This window comes from Gigantopelta aegis, chromosome 6, assembly GCF_016097555.1.
Source record: "Gigantopelta aegis isolate Gae_Host chromosome 6, Gae_host_genome, whole genome shotgun sequence".
Classification (NCBI taxonomy): domain Eukaryota; kingdom Metazoa; phylum Mollusca; class Gastropoda; order Neomphalida; family Peltospiridae; genus Gigantopelta; species Gigantopelta aegis.
This window is the reverse complement of record NC_054704.1, coordinates 40,059,107-40,081,779: the sequence shown is the minus strand read 5'-3', so window position 1 is coordinate 40,081,779 and position 22,673 is coordinate 40,059,107. Positions and strand designations below refer to the sequence as shown.

Below are 22,673 nucleotides of genomic sequence, written 5' to 3'. Positions count from 1 at the left end.
TCGCTAATCATAGCATAAATGTTAGACACTTTCCCTTCATTCACTTTCATAAAATATAAACTAAACACGAATAGGACAATTTCTTCCAATATAACTAAATGATCCGTAAAAATGCACAGCAGCTAGAGGAAATGTCGTCATTTACAAAACATCATCTGATTCAAATAATAGTGGATGAACGTTCGCATTCTTACGCGACATAGGTATCAATGAAGTTTACACAAACAATACTGCAGGCGTATTTAAAGCTAAACAAAATAAATTCAGTTATGTATTGCTAAAGTATGCATATAAATTTAATTATAAGATTTGACCGCAATTATGTTTTGGTTCATGCAAACGATGTGGACACTTTTGTATGAACCTCTACGCGGCGTCATATAGTGTGCACATCGTGTATTCGGTTCATACTTGCATGAACCAAAAAATAATTGCGGTCAATTCTTAAATGTACTGTTAAGGAACTGTTCTTTCTTTTACAAATATATATATATATATATATATATATATATATATATATATATATATATATATATATATATATATATCGTCGGCGTAATGACAAAACCTGGTAACTACACTTTTCAAAATTTTACAGGAGAGCAAAAAAACTGAATATTTTTCGAAAAATACGTTATTTTGTTATAGTCGTTGTTATGCGAACATATTAACATTAGTTAATAGTGATAACTACTTAATAGTGGGTGTACCATGTGTCAGGTCTACAAATGTACTTACGACATTTTACACCTGAAATGTTGAAAATGTCAGTTACGACATTTTGATCTAGAATGTAACACAGGTTGAAGGAATGAGGCAAGATCTATACATGGATTAAATACACATATAATCAGGTGTAAATAACTGGTTTTATTTACATATAATCCATGTAATGTGTGAACATAATGCAATGCTAAAAAGAACAACGCTATAGTCTTACCACGCTCACATCGTTTTGAACAAGTTCTGGGAGTAAGTATGCACCCAGCCCTCTGTATACAAAACTTCCATTTACCATCATCATATTTGTTTCAACCCCATATACGATTAGCCTTCCATTCTCATTGTTTTAGCTTTATTCCTTTCATACTGCCACTCGTGTCTTACTTTCTTTCGCTTTCTTGGCAATTGTCATCTTTTAGGTCATAATCTGAGTCCCTAAGTGAATCATCAGAGTTGTAGTAACTACCCCCTTGCTGATCATGTTCGTGGTCAGATATATCAGATTCATAACAAGTTATATCTTTCAAGTGGTCATCAGAAGGTCTTGTCTCTGTTTCTAAGTTACTTCCTTGTATTACGAATTTTTATTCCGGGTTCTAACACTATCATATTCAGTTCCATAATGGTCTATTTGTGTTACCAGTAGGTCATGGTTCTTTGATGCAATAATATCACACTAATTTTCACAAGTTTCTCCTTGTAGTATACATCGGTGAGGTATATTGTTCGGAGTCAATTCTATCACATGCAGCGTCGTACATTTCACCTGATATTACATCATTGTTCTGTGTGTCAACACTATAGCTTTCAACGTCATAATTTTCTCGCGTTTTGTTACATTTTACGTGTGTGTTCGCCAGGCGAACCATTAATTTTCCCCTAGACAACATTATTAATTCACTTAACAATCGTTCTTCAATTGGAATGGAACTTGAACTCAAGTGTTTCATATTCACCTTGGGGATTGGAAATTATTGTATATCGAGGAGTTGTGACAGGAAATGACGAATAGTAGTAATATTGAAAGAAATTATATTGTTTGACTTTGTTACTGAATGCACCATTTTCACGTTGTTCAATCAACTTTACTATCGATTGCGATTTCGTATCTTTATCTGTTAGTATGTCTTCACTAGATCTTAACCACTTGGAACTCATTTTGGAAATATTGTATCAGTAGTTGTCCTTTGGTCATGGAAATATACACATCCAAGTGCAAGGGTAATCGATGGAATCTGTTGAAATATGCAAAGCAAATGATGTGATATGTATATTATACAGCAACTCACGCCATGTAGTATGCTTATACTGTGAGGGTCACGTCGAACACACTTGCACCAGCTTTCAGAAGATCCGTGGACGTCACAGCATTCACACTCTATGAAAAAATAAAAATAACAATAGGGAAAATGTGACCAAATGGATAGCGATATTCCCACTTATGCAAGGAACGTGACGAGTGTATGGACATACGGACGGACGAACATACGGACGGACACCCATGATAAAAACTATACCATTTTATATCTTGGTTTCGTAAAACAAGTTAATATATTCGTACATTTTCTTTCTAATTAAAATTTAAAAAATGTAAGTGCAATTTGCCGCGCTAATTAATTAATTGACAAATTCTCGTAACTACACACAAAACGAAAAAAAAATGAATACCATACATATTCTCTTTTATTTGTTTGCATCTCTGTTAATTGTAAATGAGGACACTCTGAAGCAGCTTTGCATCACGTCTGCAATTTAGGTAAACTGTCAAAACATCGTAACTACATACAAATAGAAAGTACATAGGAAATTCCTTACAAATAAGTGATAAAATTCTTGACATGCATCATAATCAATATATTATATGATAGTACCGTGCCAACGTTATATTCAGATGTTTTGTCGGTGTTAAACAACAAAGATAAAGTACCTAATTACATTTGAGCGTCATGCCCACACTCTAGCTTCCCGCTTTGTAGATATCACGGTTTTGTCATTTCGTTTCTTAGACCAGTTATAATACGACTATTTGTCAACCACTTTCTATCAGGCCAATAGTTACGATCTTTTGACAAAAGCAGAATATGAACATTCTAACTCTGGAAATTCCAAAAAGAGATTTCTCGCCAAAAGCGTAGTTACGACCTTTTGTCATTTCGCCGACGAATCAAAATTGCGGAGTATATTAAATATAGACTGTACACGTTAGTTTAGTTAACAGTCACAAATACATGTATGAATCATATTGCAAACATTTTTAGACAATTATCATTAGCTATGATGAATATATGATTTCTGATTTATGGCTAGGTATACACAATTAAATTATATTCGTAACAAATTAAATGCATACATTTTCAAAAAAAAATATGTTGATGCACTATTTAGTACATGTACTGAATTTAATTTAAACTGTAATGATCGAATTTACGCATCCTGTTTTACTTAAACACACGTGATAACGCATAAATATACGTTGTTGGACGAATAAGACAACAGTCTTTGTAAATTCGACCCTATAATTGTAAATGCTGCTTTGAGACAACACAATATTGTCCTCAGTTATATTCAGTGTTTTGTCTTTCATACTCTAGATTCAAGACTGACAGTTGTGTACTTCGGAGCTACGTACAATGCGACAGCAGATGACTAGCGATGGGAGTCCAGTAACACAGAGCTCGAGTTCACGGATTGGGCGAATGAGGAGCCAAACGACAACACACATGATGGACCATGTGCTGCGTTTTGGGTAGACTTTGACTGGAAATGGAATGACGTTAGCTGCAGGGAAGCCCAGTCCTTGATCTGTGAAATATCATCCACATAGAACATTCAGTGCGAAGTCAGTGGACTATAGCAACAACAATAATAAAGACACTACTACTACTACTACTACTACTACTACTACGACCCAATCAATCAATCAATCCTCTTATACTTTCACCGAAATAACATATTTACATCTACATTTGATATAGCTGTAATGTACATACTTAGTGAGCCATCGCGCCAATACCAGACTTCATGCATCCACGAGTCCATCGGCGGACTAATGGATACAAACCATTAACCACTGAACATTTTGGTGAATAACCTAACGACCGCACTACCGAGACTGGCGTTATGTTTATATTAATGTGATATACAAGTTTTGTCTGTTCTCGTTATGATGGACTCCAGTGGTATCAAATTCAATTCACTTCTACTTTGTTATTTTCATTTTGTATTTCCGATTCTAGTTTGTCTTGTAGTAATATTTGATGTTTGATTGTAAGTTGGAACGTCATTTGGTTTTTAAAAGATACTAATCAATACTAATTCACTCACCCACTGTCTGTCAGAGTCTGTTTATCTCTACCTCTCTCTCTATCCACCTCTCTATTGCCCCTTCCCTCTCTATCACACTCTGATTGTCTCTCGTTCTATGTGTGTATTTCTCCATCACTTCCTCTCTTTGTGAAACAAATGTAATTACAACAAACTATTTCAGTGAGATACAATACATTTATTTTTATTTTCAATCCTGTCCAAAAACATCATATATAATTACATTTTTAAATCTAATAAATGACATACGCTCAGGATCAGTTTTAAATATCTGGATTTAAAAAGATTAAGATGGTAAACTATTCATAGACGCATGTATGTGTGTATCAGGTTAAGATTCCCGTCAAGCATGATTTAATGAATTCCAAAAATATGTAGTTTAGAAAATGCTATGGTTAAAAATGAGAACGTACATATGGTTAATAATAATGGTCGGTTGGTCCACTGACAGAAATGAGTGGAATAATTGAAATTCATATTTGATGTATTCAGAATATGATCTATCAAATTTACAATGTCCTTCAATAAATCCCCCCCCCCCCCCCCCACACACACACACACAAAAACAACCAACAATACAGCAACATGGGGGTCAAAAGTTTACTGACGCATTTGCGTGAAACTATATACTAAATAATGCTAAAACTTATATAAAAAACATTTATTACGTTTTGAACCCATACCATACTCATAACATCTGTTGTTACAAGAAATTTTAACAATTGTCAACGAATTACCATCACATTGTTTAGCTTAAATACTATTTTTATGCATGGTTGAAGACAAATTATTTAAAAAGCCAGGCGTACTGTTTCACTTGCATTGTTACTAATAATCTAATCGTTAATGCACCACTCGGAGGCTAAGGACAGAACTGGTTTCCAAGTGCTTTACAGTGAGTGACTATTCCATTAGTTGCGTTCATCCCTATATTGAAAACAAAAATACCAGAGATTTATCCCAAGCAAATTAAAACTTAAATATCATTATAAAAATATGACTTTTAACTTTACTCATAGGCGTACGCCCCCCCCCCTTTTTTTTGGGGGGGGGGGGGGGGGGGCTTATGTTCGAATAAAACGAAAATGCCCGAATCTGGAAAAAATATAATTTAATCGTATTAGCATTACTGCCCAACAGCTATATAGGGTTGCAAACGAATCACTACACATTGTGACATGTATTACAACTAATTTTGAGGGTAGAATGATGGAAATACATGCCAAAAAGATCTCAAGTTAGCACATTTTGTCCGAATATCTGTATAATTTTTGCCCGATTTTGAGGTTTTGCTCCAGCAGTTGAATCCCCTCAGTAAGCCCATATTAATTGTTAAAGGCATACTGTCACAGACCACTGCCCTATTTAATGGTCTAACAAAGTATTACCTGAGCAAAAATAATTTCATTTATCCTTAAATGTACTTTATTCGACCATCTTTATAACCACCATACTCCATTTAATAACGATATTTTGTACAAATAATTGAATTATGGCAATGGTCCATAATTCAAAAACTAAAATTGCCGAGAGAGTTGACATGGATTTCACTCCATCATGGTTCAGTTAAGGTGATGCAATAGCTATTTATTATCCATTTTTAGAGAAATAAGGTCCTTAAATCTGTGACAGTATGCCTTTAATATGCTAGTCTTGGAAAGATTGCCTTTTATGGTGTACAAAACAATTATATGGCTTATCCAACCCTCGATAGTAACACGTGAAAGTACGTTTCGATTAATAGCAGTGTGCCAACGTTAAAATATGCTTTAAATATATAGTATGAATGATGATTGAAATGTATAATTATTGGTCATATAATTGAGACGATGGCATTTTATTTTATTTATAGTCGACACCTGACAACGAAGACGTTAATCTGAAGAACAAAACGATTACCCGCAATCATGACTGAACACATATCTGAACAATGTATAGTCGGACTGTCAATCTATTGAGTTAATGAAAACTACTATTGGACAGAACTCGTTGTAATCATATGAATCACTGTCAAAACAGTGAATAGGTCAGGTATTCGCAAAAGCTGAGAATATCCTGACCCACCGGCTGAGTACAGCTACCACAGATGTCAATATAAACCAACACGAAATAACTACTAAAGATCAGATGGAAAGACAGAACATATTAACATTTTAGAGATGCTTAAATCTTTGAATAGACTGTCCTGAACTTGCTGACAGTGTAAATTGTTTCCAACGTACAAAAATACATTGAATATAAAGACACTGCTAATCTAAAAAAAGATGCATTTAAGATGAAAAGTAAAAATGTTCTGATAGTTGACAACATCTCAACAATAGAAGCAAATTCAGGACAACGTGTTTAAAACATTTGGTTGAATTCTTAAGGAATATGAGAATGTTCTACTAAATAAGTATAATTGATAGTAACAGAAAACTATTTTGTTGTTCTGTCAGTGATTAATATAGTCTATCACAAGTTTAACGGGAATCTTAACGTGTAACGTATGATAGTCATAGACCGTGATTGTCGTGAATATAAAACTATTTATATTTCATTTTGCACTAAATATTGCATCTCTTTTGTGTTTGCACCGATAATAGGATTATGATAACTAGCAGTATGCGTTCGCTAAAGTGTTAGGGAAGGTACTTCAGTTAATATGCATATAACAATTAAAACTAGAAACATAGTTTACTAATAAACAGAAAATATACAAATATATATATATAAATATCTAAAAAGGCTTTATGTTGGAATTACTCGCAAACAGCATGGGCGTTGTTAAAAAAGTAAAAACCGCAGCTACAGTGTTCTAGATCTGTAAAATGTGTTAAAAGACAAACTGGCATACATTTTTACGATAAAAAGGAAAAAAAAAACAACCCAATAACATAATAAACGAAAACAATACCCCCCCCCCCCCCCCAAACCCCCCCCCCCCCCAAACAAACCCAAAAAACCCCAAAACAAACTAAGTGTGAATTGACGGATTTGAAACTAGCTAGTTACACTTTGCACGGCATTTGATAGTCAGTGACATTAACCACACATCCAATAGGACCACTAAAATATGGTCAATGAATCGTAGTAAAAATGAATCGTGTCCAACACTCATTTCAATGGAGATGTAATATTTAATATTCAGCAATCAATGTAATACAATATGCTTTTTGCTGCACTCGGGATCAAACGAATCCACCAGCTCTCAGTAAAATATACAAGAAAAAGTGTGAATAAATTAGTAACGTACTAGCCTCAATGGTGTTGTGGTTAAGCCGTCAGACTTAAGGCTGTTAAATATTGGGTTCGCATCCCGATCCCGGTACCGACTCCAACACAGAGCCAGTTTGAACGGCGCAATATGGAGGTGTACGACAAGTACCCCGACTTCTCTCACATTAACTACTTACAGTTATCATTGACCCACTATACTGTACATATAGCCCACAAACCTGAGGTGAGTGTCCACGGCAGCGTACTTCAACCGTAATTGGATACAAATACGAAGATCCAGTTAAAACGTAACGTAGGCAGTACACAGCCTACTCTGAATACACGAGGCCATTGTATACGAACCCATTTATTTAATGCAAGTCATGTCTCCATGTTTTACAAATATTGAAAATATACATAAACTATAACTGTTAGAACTGTACTTGTGCCAAGTACTGCAACCTGATGTAATGGCAACGCGCATAATTGTTTTAATTCGATTTTATTAATAAATTTGTGTAACCGATAGCGCAATTTAGACCTCTTTAAAATAAAATAGCATTCAAAACTATATTTTCACAAATATACAAAAAAGGAAAGAAACCAATATATGTAAAATAATGCAATGCGTATATATTTACAATAAGAATACAGTTTAATTTATGAAAATAATGGGGGTGGCGGATTCTACGTAAATGAACTGCTGTACGTCTTCAAATACCAATGTGCGAAAATCATTGGTTTACATTAAAGTACTACTTCGCCATCAAAACAAAAGTCTTATTTTTCTGAGAAAACTAACAGTGTGTTAATCTACTGATCAGTAATACATCAAAACAATACAATACATTTAAAATGCATAATAGAAGCCGTAACATTGAAGATACAAGTCGGTTATTAGCATATTCAACAGTATCTCTATCCAAGAGTGACTGCAAAAGAAGTTATGATAGTTGGGATATGCAGGAACGATTATCTGTCGGGTGCCCTGCCTACAATGGAGAACTTAAAGGGACTGTCCTAAGTTTGCAGCCATTGTAAGATGTTTGCGATAACAGAGCCTTGTTGGCGACTACTATTTCATACTAAACACTTTTTCTTGTTTAGAATACCAGTGTCTGTATATGAAATGCGTTTGCGGTCGTATACTAATGTTTGTAGCACTCAGTTTTTATTTAATTCGTGATATATATTTTTTTCGTACGCACAAAATTATTGGGAGGTAAAATCCGGTATGGGCTCTGGTTTGTAAATGACACTGGTATTCTAAACAGGAAAATGTATTTAATTTGTATGTTACGTCATCGAAATGGCTCTATTGGTCGGAAACATACAATGTTGTAAACTCAGGACTGTCCCTTTAACATGATCACAATATATGGTTCCAAATTCACTATGCGATGACTTCAACTTGTAGTGTGAACCAGTATTGGAACAAACAGAAACAACTTTCTATAGCTCCTGAAGGCACACATACATGTGTACAGAATGATATTCCAAGTAAAAAACTAAGTATTTTATATAACATAGGCGTACGGGCTCCCATGTTTGTAAGGGGCAGGCTGGCTTTTGCCCGAATTAAACGAAAATGCCCGAATCCGGAAAACAACATTTATTCATATTAGCATTACTACCAAACAGCTATATGGGGTTGTAAACGAATCACTATGCATGTATTACAACTAATTTTGAGGGTAGACTCATGGAAATACATGATAAAAGGGTCTCAGGTTAGCACATTTTGCCCGAATATCTGTATAATGTTTACCCGAATTTGAGGTTTTGCTCCGGCACTAGGGGATAGTTGCCCTCCCTACCTCGTCTCGTACGCTTGTGTACAGAAATATTTTTCTAATTATTTCGTTGGCGAAGTACATTTAAAACTGTTTAGGCAATAGCAATCGCTCATTGAGGTTAGTCCAGTTCATTAATTTGTATAACACAAGTATAAAAAAGCACATATATGTAAAACAAAATCCTTATATATATATATATATATATATATATATATATATATATATATATATATATATATATATATATATGTATGTATTATTTTTGTACAATAAGATATACATTATAATTGACAAAATAATTGTTTCCCGCAACCATCAGTGATTTGCTATGTATGTAAATAGATTGCGATACGTATTACAATACATTACCGAATGTTAAAAGCATTAGTTTGCATTAAACATAAGTTATCTTAAAAAACTAATAATATAATCAGTAACTGTCAGTTGCTGTACACAATGTTGCACTGTAAATATTCAAAATTCATGCGAAACAGATCTACACTATTAATCACATTTAATGTCCGGGTGTTGGCGCCATGAAAGCTAAAGCTATCAGGGCTGTATCTGGTGTCCGACAAGATTGCTCAGATTACGCAAATCTGTTTTCACATTTTGGTATTTTCGACACAATATTATTTGTACACTGTGGCAGTCTTTTAAACATTCGGCAACTTAAAACTGACATCAAAATTATCTGGGCTAAACATGTTTCAGGGAAGGTGCCATACGCTTGCATATTAATAAAATTTAAAAATCAAAAAGAAATTAAGTTCGGCCCGTTTTGCTAGGTAAGGTCATGTTCCCTGAAACATACAATGCTTTTAGGTCTTAAACAACAATTTACAATCTATAAGATCCAACAAATCAATATTAAAAAACTGTTACAAAAAAATAAATGTAAGAAACAAACATGTATGTACATTCTGTGATTATTGGTTATGCATAATAATCATGAAACATATTTGAATATTAGAAAAAAGGCTCTAACTGGAGATAAAAAGAGCATAAAATGTCACACGGTGTATTGGAACATCTTCGTAATTGCCAGCATCATCGGCAGCAGTCAGTTGCGTTTTAAAGTCTATCTCACTTGCTCGATGAAGGGCAATTCGCATAAAGCGAGGAGTCTTCAAGTTTCATGAAGGCGAAGTTGCAGAAGAAGATAAAGTCCTTCTGAAATATTAAAACGACAAAGTAAATCAAAGGCCCTGGTACAAAAGTGCGATTTACTTTTTAGAAGTGTCCTTTATGTCTAGCTGAACAATATTCTGTTGCTGTGTTTTGATTCTACATTATCTACATTATCTACTATCTTAAGTTAAGGACCACACTGGCCCGCACATATGTATTTTAAGGCGTTTTTGTTTTATAGATTTCCTATCTTTGTGATCGCTTTTCCTCTTACATCTGGACTTCCAACTGCCATTTTTGTTCTAGCAAAGGTTTTATAAGATCTTTGGAGCCGATTGCCAGTCGACTACCGTTCACAATTAAATATCGCATACAAAGATGAATTCTATAAACAAAAACTTAATGTATGCGACCATTTTTAACACGGCTGTCATATTCTTTGGAGCTATTACTTCAAACAGCCATTAAGTGTATATATAAGTAAGAGCTATTACTTCAAACAGCCATAAGAGTATATATGTAAGAGCTATTATAAACAGCCAATAAGAGTAAGAGCTATTACTTCAAAACAGCCATTAAGAGTATATATGTAAGAGCTATTACTTCAAACAGCCATTAAGAGTATATATATGTAAGAGCTATTACTTCAAACAGCCATAAAGTATATATGTAAGAGCTATATGTAAGAGCTATTACTTCAAACAGCCATTAAGAGTATATATGTAAGAGCTATTACTTCAAACAGCCATAAGAGTATATATGTAAGAGCTATTACTTCAAACAGCCATTAAGAGTATATATGTAAGAGCTATTACTTCAAACAGCCATTAAGAGTATATATGTAAGAGCTATTACTTCAAACAGCCATTAAGAGTATATATGTAAGAGCTATTACTTCAAACAGCCATAAGAGTATATATGTAAGAGCTATTACTTCAAACAGCCATTAAGAGTATATATGTAAGAGCTATTACTTCAAACAGCCATAAGAGTAATATGTAAGAGCTATTACTTCATGTAATGTAAGCTATTACTTCAAACAGCCATAAGAGTATATATGTAAGAGCTATTACTTCAAACAGCCATGTATATATGTAAGAGCTATTACTTCAAACAGCCATTAAGAGTATATATGTAAGAGCTATTACTTCAAACAGCCATAAGAGTATATATGTAAGAGCTATTACTTCAAACAGCCAATAAGAGTAAGTAGAGCTATTACTTCAAACAGCCAGCCAAACAGCCAATAAGTAGTATATATGTAAGAGCTATTACTTCAAACAGCCATAAGTATATGTAAGAGCTATTACTTCAAACAGCCAATAAGAGTATATATGTAAGAGCTATTACTTCAAACAGCCATTAAGAGTATATATGTAAGAGCTATTACTTCAAACAGCCATTAAGAGTATATATGTAAGAGCTATTACTTCAAACAGCCAATAAGAGTATATATGTAAGAGCTATTACTTCAAACAGCCAATAAGAGTATATATGTAAGAGCTATTACTTCAAACAGCCAATAAGAGTATATATGTAAGAGCTATTACTTCAAACAGCCAATAAGAGTATATATGTAAGAGCTATTACTTCAAACAGCCATTAAGAGTATATATGTAAGAGCTATTACTTCAAACAGCCAATAAGAGTATATATGTAAGAGCTATTACTTCAAACAGCCAAAGAGTATATATGTAAGAGCTATTACTTCAAACAGCCAATAAGAGTATATATGTAAGAGCTATTACTTCAAACAGCCAATAAGAGTATATATGTAAGAGCTATTACTTCAAACAGCCAATAAGAGTATATATGTAAGAGCTATTACTTCAAACAGCCATTAAGTGTATATGTAAGAGCTATTACTTCAAACAGCCAATAAGAGTATATATGTAAGAGCTATTACTTCAAACAGCCAATAAGAGTATATATGTAAGAGCTATTACTTCAAACAGCCATTAAGAGTATATATGTAAGAGCTATTACTTCAAACAGCCAATAAGAGTATATATGTAAGATATTACTTCAAACAGCCAATACTTCAAACAGCCATTAAGTGTATATATGTAAGAGCTATTACTTCAAACAGCCATTAAGAGTATATATGTAAGAGCTATTACTTCAAACAGCCATTAAGAGTATATATGTAAGAGCTATTACTTCAAACAGCCATTAAGTGTATATGTAAGAGCTATTACTTCAAACAGCCAATAAGAGTATATATGTAAGAGCTATTACTTCAAACAGCCATTAAGTGTATATGTAAGAGCTATTACTTCAAACAGCCAATAAGAGTATATATGTAAGAGCTATTACTTCAAACAGCCATTAAGAGTATATATGTAAGAGCTATTACTTCAAACAGCCAATAAGAGTATATATGTAAGAGCTATTACTTCAAACAGCCAATAAGAGTATATATGTAAGAGCTATTACTTCAAACAGCCAGCTATTAAGAGTATATATGTAAGAGCTATTACTTCAAACAGCCATATAAGAGTATATATGTAAGAGCTATTACTTCAAACAGCCATTAAGAGTATATATGTAAGAGCTATTACTTCAAACAGCCATAAGAGTATATATGTAAGAGCTATTACTTCAAACAGCCATTAAGAGTATATATGTAAGAGCTATTACTTCAAACAGCCAATAAGAGTATATATGTAAGAGCTATTACTTCAATAAGAGTATATATGTAAGAGCTATTACTTCAAACAGCCAATAAGAGTTATAAGAGCTATTACTTCAAACAGCCATTAAGTGTATATGTAAGAGCTATTACTTCAAACAGCCAATAAGAGTATATATGTAAGAGCTATTACTTCAAACAGCCAATAAGAGTATATGTAAGAGCTATTACTTCAAACAGCCATTAAGTATATATGTAAGAGCTATTACTCAAAACAGCCAATAAGAGTATATATGTAAGAGCTATTACTTCAAACAGCCATTAAGAGTATATATGTAAGAGCTATTACTTCAAACAGCCAATAAGAGTATATATGTAAGAGCTATTACTTCAAACAGCCAATAAGAGTATATATGTAAGAGCTATTACTTCAAACAGCCAATAAGAGTATATATGTAAGAGCTATTACTTCAAACAGCCAATAAGAGTATATATGTAAGAGCTATTACTTCAAACAGCCAATAAGAGTATATATGTAAGAGCTATTACTTCAAACAGCCAATAAGAGTATATATGTAAGAGCTATTACTTCAAACAGCCAATAAGAGTATATATGTAAGAGCTATTACTTCAAACAGCCATAAGAGTAAGTAAGAGCTATTACTTCAAACAGCCATTAAGTGTATATGTAAGAGCTATTACTTCAAACAGCCAATAAGAGTATATATGTAAGAGCTATTACTTCAAACAGCCAATAAGAGTATATATGTAAGAGCTATTACTTCAAACAGCCATTAAGAGTATATATGTAAGAGCTATTACTTCAAACAGCCAATAAGAGTATATATGTAAGAGCAGCCAAATTACTTCAAACAGCCATTAAGAGTATATATGTAAGAGCTATTACTTCAAACAGCCATTAAGAGTATATATGTAAGAGCTATTACTTCAAACAGCCAATAAGAGTATATATGTAAGAGCTATTACTTCAAACAGCCAGCTATTACAAACAGCCAATAAGAGTATATATGTAAGAGCTATTACTTCAAACAGCCATTAAGTGTATATGTAAGAGCTATTACTTCAAACAGCCAATAAGAGTATATATGTAAGAGCTATTACTTAAAACAGCCATTAAGTGTATATGTAAGAGCTATTACTTCAAACAGCCAATAAGAGTATATATGTAAGAGCTATTACTTCAAACAGCCAATAAGAGTATATATGTAAGAGCTATTACTTCAAACAGCCATTAAGAGTAAGAGAGCTATATTATATATGTAAGAGCTATTACTTCAAACAGCCAATAAGAGTATATATGTAAGAGCTATTACTTCAAACAGCCAATAAGAGTATATATGTAAGAGCTATTACTTCAAACAGCCAATAAGAGTATATATGTAAGAGCTATTACTTCAAACAGCCAATAAGAGTATATATGTAAGAGCTATTACTTCAAACAGCCAATAAGAGTATATATGTAAGAGCTATTACTTCAAACAGCCAATAAGAGTATATATGTAAGAGCTATTACTTCAAACAGCCAATAAGAGTATATATGTAAGAGCTATTACTTCAAACAGCCAATAAGAGTATATATGTAAGAGCTATTACTTCAAACAGCCAATAAGAGTATATATGTAAGAGCTATTACTTCAAACAGCCATTAAGAGTATATATGTAAGAGCTATTACTTCAAACAGCCAATAAGAGTATATATGTAAGAGCTATTACTTCAAACAGCCATTAAGTGTATATGTAAGAGCTATTACTTCAAACAGCCAATAAGAGTATATATGTAAGAGCTATTACTTCAAACAGCCATTAAGAGTATATATGTAAGAGCTATTACTTCAAACAGCCAATAAGAGTATATATGTAAGAGCTATTACTTCAAACAGCCATTAAGAGTATATATGTAAGAGCTATTACTTCAAACAGCCATTAAGTATATATGTAAGAGCTATTACTTCAAACAGCCATTAAGTGTATATGTAAGAGCTATTACTTCAAACAGCCATTAAGAGTATATATGTAAGAGCTATTACTTCAAACAGCCAATAAGAGTATATATGTAAGAGCTATTACTTCAAACAGCCAATAAGAGTATATATGTAAGAGCTATTACTTCAAACAGCCATTAAGTATATATGTAAGAGCTATTACTTCAAACAGCCAATAAGAGTATATATGTAAGAGCTATTACTTCAAACAGCCAATAAGAGTATATATGTAAGCTATTACTATTATAGTCAATTAGCCAAATGGGCTTAAGGGTAGTATATCGCGTCAAAACGTAATCGTAATCTCCAAAATTATAAATTGTTGCTAAAATGCATCTTTACCTTTGTGAATTTTACATTCGGAAGAACTGTCTGAAATATCCTGACGTTGTTGAATATTTCAACTTCTGTGTCCAGCCTCATACCAGTCATGATGTTGTTTGTGATGCACAGAGTTATAGCGTTTTTGGCCTCAGATTTCCTGTAGTTAAAAATCAAAACTATGGTGTCAAGTTAAACAGACCAAAACTATGGTATTGCATACAGTATTCAGATGGATTTCATGAAAATGTAGAATAATACAGAATTACAATGTGAGAGTATGGCAGTAATGCCTGTACTTGCTGTTAGGGAATAATTATTATGTTTTTCCTTTAAATTAAAGTCCTAATCAAAAGTATACCCAACCGTTGTTTTATTTATTACATGTTATTACATCGTTTTAGCATTTTGATGACCTGCTACTATATATAACAACAGGCATTTTAAACGTCTTACATTTGTCATGATTATATAATGATAATCATAATACAATACAGTTTCTCATTTTCAAAAACATTTCATGAATCATTAAAAAACCCCACAAAGTGTGAAAAACAAAACACAAGCAAAACATAAAATATCTCTAATTTTGATTAAGGCTTTAGCAGGACATCTATGCAGGTAACAATTAGAAAATAACGTCACTTTGCACCTACTTCAATTCAGAACGCCACTCTTAGTATTTTCGTGTTCATTGTTTGTATATAATAAAAAAAAAAAACCCATGACACTAATACATAGTGGGGACATTAGGAAGATTGTTACCGGTATTTAACTTATTGACAAGTAAACTAATTATATGTACATTTAAACATATTTCACATTAGAAACATTTGTATAAACATTTGTTGTTAGTTGCTAGTCATATGATAGCAAGGTAAGTTTCACATTAAAAGAAGAATGAAAATAAACACAAATATGCCTAAAAGCTTTTATTAAGTGTTCAAATTATATAAAAGAATATTTTAAAATGTGTTTAGTCTCAATACTAGGTTTAATCAAAGTGAAAGTTCCATAGCAGTCCATATTAACACTATTTGTTTTATGAGTGAAAACGAAACCAACCTATACACAATCGTGACTGGGTGTATTCTCACGTTCTCTTGTTGCGACTGTATCTTCTCCATGATTGTTGTCAGACAGGATGTCAGTGTTGAAGAATCAGTTGTGGGCAGCCATCCATCGATACTGTAATGTTGAATCTGTCGCTTCTCTCCGTCTCCCTTAAAGTTTTTTTTTACAAGTTTTATGAGAAAACAAGATCATTTTAGCAATGAAAACTGGCTTAACATATACATTTTAAAACATTTGTTAAACCTTATATAAACTCCAGTGAAACGCACCGCCCAATTTTCAGTTGTTGTTGCTATCGCATGGGAGAGGGTGCTATAAAATACACAATAACCCATACCATTTACAATTGTACAACTTAGGGTTATGTATTGCTTACCTGTATATATGCAGTCATACAAAATAATTTAAACGTTTTTTCCTCATATCCTTTTTACAACTACTACTTTGACTGATGCGTTTTCATTGGAGTTTAATGTATTTAGATAAATTTTATTATACCCAAAACAATTATGGTATTGTCAAAAACGTTAGTATGTAAATATACTCAAAGGCAAAAGTTATTGTGACATGGATTGTTTGGAGTAATAAATTTGTGAATGGATTTATGGATGTAAACCAGAGAAAATGTGCATGAAACAGCTCAAAGAAATACATCCAAGCAGTGTTGCAGCGATTGCATGCTTTGTGCAAGAAACATGGAATATTCGGGAGAAATGCTGTCCAGTGTTCACCATAAAAGGCCAGACATTCAGTCGCAAATCATTGCCACTCTGTGCAGCTTTCAGAAGTCCAGAAGTCAGAAAAACATCATTAGTGAACTGTTTGATGCAATTTCGTCATGCCACGCCTCACTGACAACGATAGATGACGAGTAATAGGGATGCTTGAATCTGGGACCTCGCAGCGTGATGTCGCACGTCAATTCAACGTCCACAGAAACACCATATGACACTTATGTCAACGATATCAACAAAACAACCAAGTCAGGGGCCGACCCCGTAGCGACCGACCTCCCGTGACAACCCCTCGCCAAGATACATGGATCCGAACCACGAATCTGCGAAACAGGTTGCAGCAAGCGTACCACCCCTTTCTCCAGCGTTTAGTGGCCTCAGTGAGACGACGGTACCAGGCCTGTATCAATGCACAAGGTGGACACACTCACTACTGACTGTGTGAACTTCGCTCTGGACCCCCTCTAGTGATGTGGCTCATTTGCATATGGCAGGTGCGACCTTTTCATGGACTATTGTTCGTTTCCATACCTCGGGACATTTCTCTTTCCAAGTTATAACGTTTCATACACGGCTGTAAAAACTTATCATCAATTATCTTTGTCTTTTGTGTGTCACAATAACTTTTAGTATATATTATACAATTCTTGAAGTTTTCAGATTTTAGTTAAGAAAAAAGACATGTAGATATGTTCTATAGCCCCACATGAATAGCCTTGAAATACATTCCTCTACAGCTGTATTAAGTTCAATGTTGCCAGGTCCTGACGAGCATGCCCATTTGATGTCAATGACAAACTAGTAACATATTCAAATTTATATCTTTTCACAAGACAATGTTTTGATAAGCTCATGATAAAATGCATCAATAAAAGACTTGGGTGAAACAAACACATGAATATTTTGTTTCACGATGCCTCATCACACCATTTTACACTAATATGGTTATTTTGACATTTTGTTAACACAGACATAGAAAGGAAACATTCTGCCATACAGTCTAAATGGAGTGAATTGTACTAACATTGGATTTGAATGTGGCCTAATTATAAATAAGATCTAATGAAAATCGAACAATGATGCATCACAAAAAGAAAACAAAAGCTCATGATCTATTTTAAAAGTAATATATTAAAACATGTACTTGACATTGCAGGTTTAATTGTCGACATTTTGAAATCTTCGCTTTACCTTTGTTTCAATTTGCAGTGTCTTCTCAGTTATCTGATTGGTGATAGACGTCTGTTGAAGAGCAGTGATTGTTGTCTTGCCATATGTCAGGGTCTGACTTGGACGCGGAATCAGGTTTTTGCCGGTCTGACAATGTGAAAGAAAACACAAATGCATTATATTTGAAATCAATAAACAATCTTAAGTACCTTAATACTTTTTATTTATCACTTGTGCAAGGAGTCTTAACCAGACGCTACCGGCTTTGTTCATGAAAAGACATTTAGTACTGTAAAAGTAACACACATGCCATTGACAGTTGTCCAGCGTTGTGAAATCAAAACACTTCATGCACTAGTTGTTTTAGTATGTAGGCATACGCAAAATGACGTCATTCCAGTTTTGACGTTATTCATGTTAACCAGTATTTTTCGTAATTTGAATATCGAGTAATATAAAGGTTCTTAAAACGACTGACTGGAATTACAGTTGAACATAAAGGTAAATTAGAGAAAGAAAGAAATGTTTTATTTAACGACACACTCAACACATTTTATTTACGGTTATATGGCGTCAGACATATGGTTAAGGACCACACAGATTTTGAGAGGAAACCCGCTGTCGCCACTACATGGGCTCGACTGTGATCCGAACCCAGTACCTACCAGCCTGTAGACCGATGGTCTAACCACGACGCCACCGAGGCCGGTGAATAAGAATAGTGTACTATGTGAACCTTTGTTTTTATTATTAGTATATTATATTGATCTACCGAAGCACACAGATAATGAAGTCCATGTATCCTATAACTGGTAAACTCTAACTAGAGTATTACTGCGAAATAGTTATATAGCATTACATTTCTTACTGTAGATTACTTTTCAGTTTTTTGTTGTTGCATTGCTCACCTCATTGCTCAAGGTAACGATGGTGTAAGACTCATTTTCTATGACAAGTTTCCAGAAACTTTCTTCTGTCCCCTTTTGATCTGGTGTTAGCAAGTATCCATTTTTCAAGAGTTTCGACTAAATAAACACACACAAAAAACACGTGCTATCAACAGAAAAAGAATATTTATACCCTGTGAGAAATGAATTTTTACTGTGATTACTCATACATACCGTCATTTGTTCTGGTGATCTAAATTCTACATGCCATATTATCAGATACACAACATACATACAGACAGGCAGATATGCAAATAAGTATGTCAGTATAATAAACATATCTTAATATATAAATAAACACACACACACACACACACACACACACACACACACACACACACACACACATATATATAGTCCATGAGGGGTCAGTCTGTACTATCTGGTGGGACGAATGCTCATAGTGATTTTTGTCGTGGCCTACATCCTTATAGATGAAACATTTACGCAGGACGCACATCTTTGTATGTGTAACTACCCGTTTTGTGACCCTACCCCCATTTCCGTCTGTTGTAGCTTTACAGAATGGCTAAAGGGTGACTATGAAAAGCAATATAAACATTTATGAGGATTTAGGTTTACAAACTTTGGCAGATTGGGAGTTAGTGTATTTCTAAATTGTTATTAGTAGTAATATATTTCATAATCTATATATTTTTATATATTTATATATATATGTTAGTGTATTGGAAAATTGTTATTAGTAGTAATATATATATATACACACACACACACACACATCCTATAAATACATTTTTGTTACAGGCCTTTCTGAATAATCACCCATTTTATAACCCTACCCTTATTTCCTGAACAGCAATATTTCAATGAAATTGTCAACAGAGTATCAAAATAAAACACGTTATAAAATATGTCTAATATGAACAAGGCAAAAATAAGGTAAAACAGGTTCATGGATAACAATTGTCAGAAATAGAAGCAATGTTATCAGCTCTTGTTTGGTAGGATCTCACACAACACTTTTATTTTAACATTATGTGATGCAATTTCCACCATGCCATAACAGTAATATCACTTTAAGTTTGGGCTGACACCCCCAAATGTTCTCTTTTCAGGGATTTTCATGCACACAAATCTACACTGGGCTACTAAATTCTACTTGTCCTACTTTTAAAGTGAATTTGAAGTTATATGTTGGTGAGACGCCATTACAATGTCTCATTAGAATATCTTCACAACATTTTATTTAAAATAATACAAACCCACTAAAAGTCTGTTTTATTGATTTAAAATCCCAGCTGAAGACGAATAATATAGCTTTATGTGTCCTCAAATTAGAGGCATTTTAATATTCTTCAACTACCATTTAGTCTTATATAGACGAACCTAGCTTAGAAGAACACTGATGGACTGGAGATGGCTCTCTGGTGTAGGAAATATTTGAAATTTAATTTTTCTTGTGAATGTGTTGGATGACAGTCACTGTTAATGAATGCTACCGATGACCCCCCCCCCCCCCCCCCCCCCCCCCAACATTTACCGGAATTTGCTTGAAAATAAATAATCTCATTTGGAGACTAGCAAGGTAGACAACCACAGATACTTTGACAATGCAAAGTTGGACCGAATTCAATACGAGTACCAAACATATCAATAGGAACCATCGCAAATATACCTACTTACTATCAATTCATCAGGTACAGAGCTGACGATGACAATTTGAACCAGAGCATATCAGATTTTCCCATGAAAACCATTATTGTACTGTAGGCAACATTTGAATGTGATTTCAAGGCTTTTATGTAGGTATTGTTGCTGAACATGTAGTTGATTCATTGAAGTTAAAACATACAAGTACAAGTATAGTATATAACTCTAGATGTCTTATGAGACTAGCCTGGTCAGTTTACTATTTGAGCAGCAAGCCAACCAAAGAAAAAACCAGTATGGTTGAAGAATGTGAGAACAGCAATATGACTGCCTACCATTTTGCCAGAGTTAAAGAAACTCTGGAAATATTTGTTAAAATGTCTGTGCCACAGAAATGAAGAGTGTTCATCATTTGTGATGCCTCATTGTTACATTAATGTATTGTTAGTCTTCTATGAGCATGTCATGTGGGAATTGCTCTTTAGTACTATTAGATCAGTGATTCCATGGTGCTCTCCTTTGACAAGATGTATTATGACACATGCACACTAGCTTATTAAGCACATTACCCATGTTCTAGATATGTATGAATCCTTCGGATTGGCAGCATCTTTGATCAGATGTCTGGCAACAATATATGTTGGTGAATTCCTATTAATCAAACCACTAATTTAAAGTGAACAAAGATATCCGGACTCAGAGTTTACAATAGGGTTCGGTTAAAGTTTGTTTCTACAAACAATATAGTAGAACATCAACGTGCCTTCACAAAGAGTTTCGAAGGTGAAAGGTTTAAAGGGATTATGAATACATTTCATTGTACTGGTAGTAAGCCTCATTCAGAGTTGAGTAAATGCCTTTGCTGAGAACATCTGTACTGCAAAGGCAGTTTCAGTGGACACTGCCATTGACGTGATGAAAAACAGTGCTATGCAACCTACAAGGGTGAATGACTATAAACAAGAACAAATATCATGACACAATTAGAATACGAAAAGCTGGACAAAATTAGTCTTTTTACACCAGCAAAATGAACTGAAGACCAATCACTGTTTGCGTGCATCACTGAGCTGGCACAAGGCATAATTTCCAGATACCCTTTAAAATGCATTGATACCACGGATCATGTGAGCACTAAAAGGGGTATAGAAAAAACAAAACAAGCTACTTTAGCTATCACGTTGCAGATGATTTTGACAAATAGTCTACCAGAAAATTAGCAAAATGCTCACATTTGGATCCTGGCTCATGGACTAATATTCATGCATACATATGTAGACATCTAACCATTCACACACGAGCAGCACATACATCCACACGTACATACAAGTAAATACTATACAGTTACATACTGGTGGACACATTACAACGAAATCATGTCTGCCATCAACCCAGATTCGATACTTGTCTGGAGCATCTGTAACAGCAAAACAATGTGTACTTAGTTATGATGTAGCCAGGTGGCTTATCTAATGCACGTGAGCCCACATATCTATCCAGCACACTGACTGAAACAAGAGCACAATAGCTAGCTTATTTTAAAATTCAAGTTCTGTCGACTTTTCATTTTCTGATATAAAACAAGTTTGTGTACCACGACCATGATCAACTCATTTAAAATTAACTGAATAAGTGATATCTATAGCCACGCAATAGTGATACATATGATATAAACATAAAACTAATAATGAGCATTTAAAGAATATAAAGTACCTTATTATTACATATATAAAACTAACCTTCATATGGCGAGTCATTCAGGGCCACTATTTCCTGAAATGAAGTTATGCGAATTCTTATTATTTCAGTGTTGTACAGATTTGTTGTTATGTAATATATAAATATATGCACATTTCTTATTTGTATTAACACATAAATAATAATAATAATAATAATAATAATAATAACAAAACAGAGAAGAAATAACATTTACATTAGTATTTGAATAAGCAGATGATAAGTTATTATACTTGTGTAGCCATGTTATACATTTCTCAATATTATCACTG

At 33.7% G+C, this 22,673-nt stretch overlaps 1 protein-coding gene across 1 annotated transcript; it reads right to left on the bottom strand.

Annotated features, from left to right (window-relative positions):
* Nucleotides 1-9,352: 9,352 nt before the first annotated feature.
* On the bottom strand, nt 9,353-22,462 carry LOC121376521. The gene is made up of 7 exons (XM_041504415.1): nt 22,404-22,462; nt 22,017-22,081; nt 19,015-19,131; nt 18,128-18,253; nt 16,194-16,351; nt 15,150-15,288; nt 9,353-10,214 (listed from the first exon to the last, which is right to left on the bottom strand). The coding sequence occupies exons 2-7, from the start codon at nt 22,026-22,028 to the stop codon at nt 10,128-10,130; spliced, it is 639 nt and encodes a 212-aa protein (XP_041360349.1). The 5' UTR covers nt 22,029-22,081; nt 22,404-22,462; the 3' UTR covers nt 9,353-10,127.
* Between the last annotated feature and the right edge of the window lie 211 nt (nt 22,463-22,673).